This window comes from Drosophila erecta, unplaced genomic scaffold (assembly GCF_003286155.1).
Source record: "Drosophila erecta strain 14021-0224.00,06,07 unplaced genomic scaffold, DereRS2 tig00000000-arrow-pilon, whole genome shotgun sequence".
NCBI classification, from domain to species: Eukaryota; Metazoa; Arthropoda; class Insecta; order Diptera; family Drosophilidae; genus Drosophila; species Drosophila erecta.
In genome coordinates, this window is record NW_020825194.1 from 17,406,721 (window position 1) to 17,417,120 (window position 10,400).

Sequence of the window (10,400 nt, forward strand, 5' to 3'; positions counted from 1 at the left end):
ATATGGTCCATGTGGACATGGTCCATGGACATCTATGTGCCTATGTATCTATGTATCTATGCACCAGTTGGCCATCGTTCACAGCGCACTGGTGGAGTGGAGCAAGTTGAAGGATGTGATATCCTCGATTGGAGCCAGTATAATAACCAAAAACATCAGTTATTACATCGTGGATACTTCTGCTGCTCATCCCGAAACCTTTGCTCTTTGTTTCGAACCCGTTCATCTTTTTGAGTGTGGGGAGCTTGAATGCCTTCACCATCTGCATAAAGTCAATCAATCGCAGCGGAATGCTTAAGAGGGTCAGAGACCTCCGTCGACATTCCCAGTAGGCCTAATTAATTGATTGAGGATGTCATCGGCTTGCGCTGGTTTCGGCCACCTCCGCGCTCGCTTTGTTGTCGAGGTCACAGTTGCAACTGTCATAATATTGACTCATTGCCGTTGTAATTAATGGTGTTAAGACTCGCACGCCATTTTAATGCAATCGAATTGACAGGCGGCATCCGTTTCGCGTGCCCTGCACTTCCCTCATTTCCATGGGCGAGCCATCGTCTGGGGGATATTGATTTCAATTATAATGATGTAGCACAATGGACCCAGTTCCCCCATTGATGGCCCTTTTGCTCTTTCCCTAACCGTAACCCCGTTGCCCGGAGGGCGAGTTAACTATTTGTTAACCTCTTGGTTTGTGCTTCGAATATTAAATAGAAAACCAGTTTCCTGCTGGAAACTCCAGCAGTCATTAATTGAAAGGCCGGCCAGTAAATTCTTGTGGCTGAAGCTCTAACAGAGGTGCCATAATGAGCTGCCCCTGATCCAATTCTCCTTTATTAATAAAAAATTTGCAGCATATCAAATCTTACAAGGAATCTGCAAATGCACATGGAAAATTTGATCAGTCTTCGTCCGAGCTGTAATCGCTGTCCAAATCGACTTCTCCTATGTGGGTATCTGGACAGTAGGGTTTCCTCGCTGCCGGAACAGGTTCCTCTTCAGACTTTAGGGTGTTCTTGCTCCGCAGTTGCACTCTTCGCGGGGAATTCCAATTCCTTCCGCTGATCGAAGGCTCATCCTCCGAGTCGGAACTTGCAATTTGTGGTTTTCTTGATATACTCCGTGCTCTTGGCCTATTTGATGTGCTCGGGATATGGTCGGTGAACAGCTCGCCTTCACCCGGCTGAAGCTGACCATCGTTCTGGTTCTGGTTCTGGTTCTGGTTCTGGTTTTGCTGGGCAACAAAGGGACCTTCTTCGCCATGGTTAGGGGCATATTTCCCCTCTGGCGGCAAGTCGTCGATAAAGATCTGTCTATCGGGTATGTCCTTATACGCGTCACTATCCGCCGACTCCTCCTCGCTGTAATCAGATTCCAGAACATCGGATTCAGAGCTATCCACGTAGGACTTACTCATCTCGGTTTTCAACGATCTCGGTGGAGTAGCAGTGCTCCTGAGTGTGATGGCTTTTGTGTAGGGATCGTTAGCTCGATCGATGAGTTTTCGATTGTATTGCACTAGTTTCCCCTGCTCAGTTTGCGACTTTTGGGGTCGCATCGCTTTCAGCTCCTGTACTAACTTTCGACTCCGCTGTGGAGTGGCCTTGACCGGATCCGGCAGCTGAACCACCTTCTCGGAACCCGCTCCATGCATAGTGGACTTCCAATCGCGCATAACCAGCTGAGCCAGCAGGGGAAAATCCTTCGACTCGGGTGAGATGAGAAGACTTTGCTCCATTTCCCTGCGATTGGGCGCGGTTTTACCCGTCTCCAGGCGAAATGTTTCCAGGGTGTGTTTGTAGCCGAACCAATCGAGGAACTCCATAACCAGCTGGTTTATGAGCTTAAGCAGGGTGTGATCTTCCGAAGGATTGGTTCCATCAGTTGCTCCGCCGGTAAGGGGCTGCATTTTGGACATATTCAGCTGGCCACGCAGCATCATAAGGATCTTCACGTGCATTTCGCTCCGTAGAGCCGCCATTGTGCCATTTTTCTCGAACTGGCTTTTAATATTCTGTTCTATCAACTTCTCGTAGGCAGCCTCCAGCTTTCTCCCATTCGAACTCATAGTTGTGAATTTTGTATTAGACCAATTTAGGGAATCAAAATATATATATACTGTATCAATTTTATATCTACGCTGTACGTTCAATTTGACTTTGTGATTAGTTGTGGGCATAAGCTAGAAATTTCAGTTTGGCCATTATTCACACAGCCTCCTTTATGTTTTAGATCATTCTAACTTCTAACCTGGCCTGTGGCCAGGTTCTCTACGAATGTCTGGAAAGTTTATTTTACTTGCCAAATCAGTCCAACTCGTTAATCATTCAGATAACCTTGAGGTTGGCCCAGTCTGCGCATATATTAGCCATTAGTTGGACTTGTTGAACCTGAGCCTTGGCTGAGAATTTTACTTACTCGTTAAATGTAAGCCTGTAAAAGCTATTGCATTGAATAAATAATAAACAAATAATATATAAATAAATTGATTAACAAGGGGTCGCTGCAAAATATTCGAAACGCGCGCTTGATGGAACTGAAAAGTTATTGAAAACTTTTTCAAATATATATCGTTAAACCTAATACTCTTTTAACTACTAGTGCGATAATCAGACAAATGAATTCTTTTATAACAGTACAAAAAGAGCCAACAGAGAACGTTTAAAAAATATACACAAAACTTTATCAGGATCAACTTCTGGGTGACTTTTTGGGTGGTGAGTTTTTCTTTTCATTCATTTGTAGGTGCTGCAAAAAGTTCGCTCAGCGATTGAGCCAAAGAATTATTTAATAACTATTTTCTTGCCATTTTGCCGTTTTTTCCAGGCTTGTTGGAAAAAGTTATCTTTGCATTTGCTTTTAATTTTTGTAATGGAATTGTTAAGAGCTAAGGGCCGGGCAGGGGTAGCAGCTGATTTATAAGCAGCCAAAAGTTTTTGAGAACAAAAATTCATCGGTGAAAAATGCCAGCCGCATTGGCCTTAAAGTTTTCCACTCAGCCCTTGCTTAAATATTTGCCCAACTAATTAGCAAAAGTGTTGGCAAGGCAGCAAAAACCCTGGCGAAATTTGTAGATAAACATATCTATATATTAAGCCCAATGCTGCGCCATTTCCGGTTTATCTCTCGGCTAATTTTTATTGGTGTAGCAAAGCAAAGCCAATTAGGCAAAATGGCTGCGACACATTTCCGCTGGTTTGCTGAGCCATCTCGAACCCGTTAAGTGGTACCGGGGTCAAGACCCCCTGACCTGCACTGACCTGACCTCGAATGAGCGGAGTACGGGCATCTAGAGGATTTTTCAAGGCAATGTTCTGCTTATGCAACATATCCTTACATTTAAGTTCATGGATTTCACTGCGTCAATTCAACCAATTACGTGATAAAAACTACAGCATAGACCTTGAAATAATAACTTTTACTTATGTTATAATACACATCATAATTTTAATCGCTAATCAAATCTAGCAGCTATGTTAGTTTAAAATTTTGCAAATTTTTCTTAGCTGCATAATAAGCCACTATTATTTAGATGTATTTTACATCAAACACTTTGCAGACTACTAACTTTTTATGATTTAATATTGAAAGGATAGGGTATTTCTGAGCTTGCCAACTATATCGGATTCGCTTTCTTTTTGCCATTATCCTTGCCGTATTGTTGTTATTTCAGTGACACTTTCGCATTTTGCTAATCGCATTAATTATGCTTTTCGCCTATTTGCTGCTGGGCCTCTGGTCCTGTTTCTGTGTCCACTCCAGGACCAGAGCGAAATGGCCAGCAAATTGAACAAAAGCAAACTGCAGGCAAAGAAAGCGGTGTGGATAGGGGCTGTGGGGAGTTGATGGAGTAGCCTCCTCTACTTTTCAGGCATAATTGCCTCTCAAGGGAATTAAATTGAGCTGGGAATTTCGTTGGCAACAAAAGATGAAGACGGCATTTTATTTCATTAATTATCAATTAGTTTTTGAAAGTTGTTGCGCCTGATTTATTAAGTGGACAGTGGCTGTCAGTGGCACTGGCACTGGCATAACTTTTGAAATGCCAGGCTCAATTTTCTTGATGAAATTGCTCTTCAATTAATTAACCAAATTGTTTTGCGGATACAAATTATATTCGTGTATGCCGCAAATTAATCAGTTATCATGTGAGAAGTGCTGCCAGGCCAATTGCCAATGAATTAGTGTCATTTTTCACCTCTTGAAAGCTCTTCTACTTTTAGTTAAGCTCTCAAAATCCATTTTCTTTGGCTTTAGTTGCGGCTTACCAAATTTTCATTAATTATGGAAATAGGACACAACTTTTAAGTGAATTCACTTTAGAATTGAAACCGATTGGCTGCCAAACCGATTGGCCACAATGTTGTAAGCTTATCCTACAAGTACTTGATTTAAAAGTATCTTTTTATTGTGCTTATGTGCGTAAAGTTGGCTTATCATAAACAAAATCTAATTTTGCTCGTTTTGCTTACTTAAAATTATTTATGTGCTTCCGAATGGTTTTAATCATGGCCTCAGCCTGCGAGTTCGATGAGTCGCGTAGTAAGCCGATGACCTCTGAGATTCCTCCGCCAGGACGACCTCTTTGTGCCTTGGTACACAAGGCGAACAAAACTCCTGCGCAGGCGCCCCTTTTGCCCTCCCAGTTCTCCGGACTGGGGTCGAGTCTGTTTGCAAATGAAATTAATTGAAAATGGTATAATTATACCACTTGAATGTTGGCCTTACTTTTCGAGCATATCAAATGCCTTGGCTGCCACCCAGAACTCTGCACACCTGTAGCACTCATTGGCAATCAACTGCAGCAGAATAAATGCCTCTGCGTTCGTATCCCTGGTGATGAATACGTTCCAAGCCAACTCCGGATGACCGCAGTGTATGTGGCACTTGGCCAGGACCATGCAGTAGGTGTGCTGATTCTTGATGTCCATGTCGGTGATCTGCATCAGCAACTCCTCCGCCTCCTTGTAGTATCCTGTGGCGCATTTGGCCTGGGCAAAGTTATAGTTGAACACGTCGTCGTTCACGAAGTAGCTGCGAATGGAGTTCATGTAGACCAGCACCTCCTCGAATTGCTCGTAGAGGAAAAAGGCGGAGGCCATACTCTGGCGGCCAGGTATGGTGTCGCACTCAGTTGCCGAACTCCCCACCAAATGCAGGTTCTGCTGCGCCGTCTTGATGTGCTCCTTCTGAGAGATACAAAGTATGGTATAAACTGTGGGATCCTTATCTGCGCCCTTACCGATCCCAGCTGCTGGCCAAGAGCAGCGTGCACCACTCCCTTGAGTATGTACTCATGCGGCGAAGTGGGCTGTAGCTCCTTCATCAGAGCATGGGCTTCCTGGACATCGCCCTGCTTGAGATAGTATATGGCCAGGTTCAAGCGAGCCTCAGGAATAATATTCAGCAGTCCTGGCAGCACTCTCAATGCTCCTTCGCCGTTCCGGAAGACGACCAAGTTGTGCCGCAGTAGATCCGCTCCAAAGGTGCCATTATCCGCTATATTCTTGATTTCCTGCTCGGCCACACGACCGTTGAACAAGCGAAATCGGTTGCAAGCCTTCAGGTTAATAGCTATAGTGCTATCGCCATGTTGACTGAGATATACGTCCAGGACCTCCTGGGACATGTCGTAATAGTCCAGCTTATAGAAACACAAGGCCAAGTACACGTTGATGGCCTGGTATTCCTTGTTGTCCACCAGCACCCGTTTGTACACATCGATGGCCTCCTGGTAATGGGCCCGCATGTAGTGCATCGAAGCCAGGCTGAGTTGCTGCTCCAAGCTGGAGGAATCCTGCAGCTCCTCCTGCAGCTGGCTCCACTCCTCCTCGCTGCCCAGCTTGTGGGCCAAGTGGAAGAGGAGTCGCTGCTTCAGCGGGTTGTCAGCCGCATTGGCCATCAGTTGTTGGGCCTCCTCGTACAAGCCCAGGTAGAACATACACACGGCCACGTTGAGATCCAATTTCCCATCCGGACTGGAGGAACCCTGCTGTATGGCCTTGTACTGGGCCAGTGCCTGTTGGTAATCACCCAAATGGAAATTGCAAAAGGCAATCCACTGATCCACCTGACTCTGCTTGGATCCACGGGCACCCTCCTCTTCGTCCTCCACATCGTTGGCGAACTGAAATGGATGCACCGCTTGGATATTCTACAATTCGATTTTTCTTTAAGCGAGGCAATAGTTTAGAAATACCGTAGCGAATGTTTCTTTGGTTTTAGCTGTAGTACCAGTATTAGGAGGTACACATGTTGATTTCACTGCTTTAATAGTGACTAATAAAAGCACAATGTATAAATGCAAAAATAAGCTAATTAAAAAACAAGTTTTGCCTAACTGCATATACATATAAAACAGGTCCATTTCGGCAAACATAGCAAGTTGTTTTCAGACAAAACTAATAGTATGCTGTGTTATGTGGTAGCACAAATGAATTATGAATAAACAAAGCTAACATGTCTTTGAACCACAATATTTTAATTCACAGATTTAACTTCAGCAGACTCAAATGTTACAGTGTCGTTCAGAATACAATGGCTGGCTATCGATCGATTAATGTATTCGGACTAAGAGATGCAAAATTATACGCGTCACTAATCTATAAGTAATTCAAAAACGAGTCTAGGCCAACTTCAACGTCTTCCAAACTGGTATAAAAGCAGCTGACATATAGTCAGATTGCATAGTGATATCCACCATGAAGTTCTTTGCTCTGATTGTGTTTCTCTTAGTCGCGTTGATAGCAGGAAAGGCAGATCCTCTATCGCCGTCCTTCCAAAAATGCCTTGATGAAATAAGTGATGCGGAATTGTGTGAAAATTTCAAAGATCAATTCCCAGAAGATGCACCTGCTGTTCCTCTTGATGAATATACCTTCGAAGCCCGTTCTGGATAACTTCATTTTCGTTGGGTAATTCCGACAAACGCGAATTAAGCTGAATAATTTATTGTGCACTCTTGCTTTATAAGTTGAATAAATAAACCAATGACTATATACACTGCGTATGCGATTGTGTTTTGTAAGCTAAACTAACAACTATATTAGCACTAAAAAGTGCTAACTAATGACGACTAATTAGTTTATTTGAATTATCAAGAAAAAATCATGTATAAAAGTAAAGAAAAAACAAAGTTATTATGCGGAAGTTACTTTTACTGTTGGTGCCATGTATATGAAAACAAATTGTGAAAATTCAGAAACGATTGTCCGCTGAAAGTAATCCCTACGCACCTCCAGAAAAGCCCGGGCTCCCGTGTAGTCCCGCTTGATGATGAAATCCTCGAGAGAGGCCGGTGCCGGGGTCTTCCTCGCCTGCCTGCCGACGCCGAGTCCACTGCCAGGTCCTCCGCTGGCGTTCCTCGAGCTCGCCGAGTCGGTTTTTCCGCGCGAAAGTATCTGGGCAGGGACATAAGTATCTCCCGAGTATCTGACAACACTTTCCAGGCACATTTCTTACCATTTTTTCACAGAGCCGTGCGTTTCCTCGGGATTTGCGCTCCTTACGCCTTGCTGGCTCCTCGGCGTTTGGGTTTAGTGTGTTGTGCGTTTGCTGTTTTCTGTTTTCTGTTTTGGCCGGGAACGCTTGGTTACGGTCGCTTGGCAACCTACATAGCGTCGATAAAGCAGTTCGACCACGCCTCACTGCGCCCAGAAAGCGCCCCTTCTGGATCCTTGAGTGCAATTCTATCCGTATCCGCGCCCTCCACTGTAGCTGGGGGCTGGAGCCAACTGTTGATAGCCCGGAACAGCCGCCCTTAATTCTCGGGATATCGTCCTCACATTTCCTGATGATGTCAGCAGGTGCGTGCGGCCTCATACCCTTTAAATATATATTATATTATTTAAATATAATATTATTCAGTAATAAATACGAGTTAGAGAAGATTTCATGCCACACTTTCTGCTGCTCCTTTCAAATATTGTTTTGCATTGTCAGTATGTTAATTTGTGATCGCTTGATGCCCTAGGGTATTCCCTGGGACAAGACTATAATGGACAAGACATGAAAATGTTTCAGAGCATGCAGAATGATTTCATACCTGGCGGACGTGAAGTACTGGGCGACTCTGGTCAGATTGTGGCTCGGAACTGGGTGAGCAGAGGCAGACTTATGGCACGCATTGTTGACACAGTTCCACAGGAAGTGATGTTTTTGCATTTGCATTTTCATTTTGCAATTTCTTTATTTATAAGACGCACACGAATCATAAATATGCAGGCAGCCTCCGGCGAGAAATGCATGCGTCAATCCGAACGCCTTGGCATGGGCGCTATACTTTAGAAATTCTCGTATTTTCACTCAACTCTGCTGACACTGCATAATGGCTCACAAACACATGTGTTTCGTGTGATAGACGTGACTGTAGAATTGTGTTATTCCAGTGCAAATTCGAACGCTATCAAGTGGAAAAACAAGTGGCAAATAACAACGGTCCAAAGTATTCGCAAACTTTAAATACTGCTTCACAATTGTGCTTCTTTCCTCACCGGAGGAAAGATTGATTTAAGAATAAAGTGCAAAGCCGCAAAGTGCTAACTGAAATTACTAGAAATCGGAGCACAATGAGTTAAGCCAGAAGTGCAGCATACCAAGTCCCAAAACCAAAACCAAGGCCCCCCAACCATTTGAATATAAAACGCGTATCAGAGATGAACAACAATCTGTTCGTTGCGTGCAATAAAACAAGATAAAGCATAAGTTCGAGCACCAGCAGTATGGCAAACAAATTTACTTTCAAGTTGTAGCATTTCGTATATATACGTATATATGTTTACATATATATAGTGACATATGTAATGCTCAACCACACAACATATATCTACAACATATACCAGCCACTTTATATATTATATTCTCTTACTTAGCAACAATAGAACATAGAACCAAGAATGCCTTAGCACATAAGAACCCCAACTTCTCGGTGACAATAACAAATTCGGCCGATGTAAACAATTTAACATAAACATCCGCAGTCTTATTCGTTATTCCCACTAGAAGGGTGAAAACTGCTTACACAGCTTAAAGGGTCAAAACTTTCCACGTAGCTCAAACTCGGCTGATCTGTATCCATGCGCAATTCACTCAAGAGAGCGCCTAATTAACGTTAACATAAATGAGAGCCTATGTACGCTCAATATGAAGAAGTAAATAAGCTCAGCCAAGGGTTTGCTAAGCGTTCGCTTTGCAAATTAGATTTAGATTTTATTCATACTTCAATTGTGTAAGACGTGAATTTGTCTCCGACGTTCGCTTAAGTTTTTGATTGAATAAAAAATTATTTTTTTTATAAACCAACAAACCGCGAAGTTGTAATTGGCGCAGTCGGTAGGATCCGCGTGTGAACATAATCTCTTAGAGCTAATAAATTAGTTCGAGATTAATAAAGTGCAGCTCGTGGCGAACAAAGTTTCGTTTGTGCTTCATGTTTACACAAAGCAGATCCGCAAAAGAATCTATGTGACAAAATATTTGTGAATAGTTATCTAACTCTCGATGTTGGATACTATTAATACAAATTAAAAACTGCAAGTGACCATTAAAGCGTGACCCACCAAAACAAATAAAAGGTGTGACTGTTACCAGGTCAGTGTAGCCCATCTAACATTGATTGGACCGCTACGAAGGTGTGTGAATCTTAAAATTAAATAAAATTCAAAAGCAAAAATCAACAATAGCCAACAACATGGCACAACCCAGTGAACAAATTATGATTCTATCCGAGCTACATTTGAATCAGGCTTTGGGCCAGATTCGCCACATCCCAACATTTGACGGTTCCACAAGAGAACTGGCATCATTTGTGAGACGTGTGGACTTCGTGATGTCCCTATACCCGACAACAGACAAGAGGCAACATAGTGTACTCTACAGTGCCATCGAGATGCAGCTGTCCCGTCACGCACAAGAAGTGTCCCAGCTACAACAGTGCAACACCTGGGCTGAACTGCGATCAGTCCTCATTGATGAATTCAAAACCCAAATCCCATACGAAGAGCTGCTAAGAAGACTTTACAACACATACTGGAGTGGTAGTATTCGTAAGTTTGTAGAAGAACTAGAAAATAAGATGTTCGAAATTTCAAGTAAATTATCACTAGAAAATAATTATACAAATACAACTCTTTATACCGCCGCAATGGCTAATACTATAAAAGATGTAATTTATAAAAGAATTCCAGACAGAATGTTCATGACTTTAGCAAGATACGATATTACAACAACAACATTATTAAGACAAGTAGCGCAAAGGGAAGGCCTTTACGATACAATTGTATCAAATACAGAAAAAGTTAAAACTAAATCAAACAGTCCATCTACATCACAAAGCAGTAGTAAATATAATGAATCTCAAAAGAACAAGGGAAATAATAATGACCAAGGTACAAAACCTTATTATA

General features: G+C 42.8%; 2 protein-coding genes across 2 annotated transcripts; both read right to left on the reverse strand.

Annotated features, from left to right (window-relative positions):
- Positions 1-769: 769 nt before the first annotated feature.
- LOC6553033 lies at positions 770-2,222 on the reverse strand. Its single transcript, XM_001980059.3, has one exon. It carries the CDS (start codon positions 2,174-2,176, stop codon positions 899-901), a length of 1,278 nt encoding a protein of 425 aa, XP_001980095.2. The 5' UTR covers positions 2,177-2,222; the 3' UTR covers positions 770-898.
- A 2,161-nt stretch (positions 2,223-4,383) lies between these two features.
- On the reverse strand, positions 4,384-7,547 carry LOC6553032 (intraflagellar transport protein 56). The gene is made up of 5 exons (XM_001980058.3): positions 7,459-7,547; positions 7,233-7,397; positions 5,240-6,124; positions 4,726-5,186; positions 4,384-4,664 (listed from the first exon to the last, which is right to left on the reverse strand). The coding sequence occupies exons 1-5, from the start codon at positions 7,459-7,461 to the stop codon at positions 4,466-4,468; spliced, it is 1,713 nt and encodes a 570-aa protein (XP_001980094.1). The 5' UTR covers positions 7,462-7,547; the 3' UTR covers positions 4,384-4,465.
- Positions 7,548-10,400: the final 2,853 nt, after the last annotated feature.

Coding starts and splice junctions, on each gene's coding strand:
- LOC6553033 (XM_001980059.3), bottom strand. CDS start 2,176: ATGCCCACAACTAATCACAAAGTCAAATTGAACGTACAGCGTAGATAT.
- LOC6553032 (XM_001980058.3), bottom strand. Junction 6,125..7,232: donor GAGCCCGGGCTTTTCTGGAG/GTGCGTAGGGAT, acceptor CATCCATTTCAG/TTCGCCAACGATGTGGAGGA. Junction 5,187..5,239: donor TTGGCCAGCAGCTGGGATCG/GTAAGGGCGCAG, acceptor TGTATCTCTCAG/AAGGAGCACATCAAGACGGC.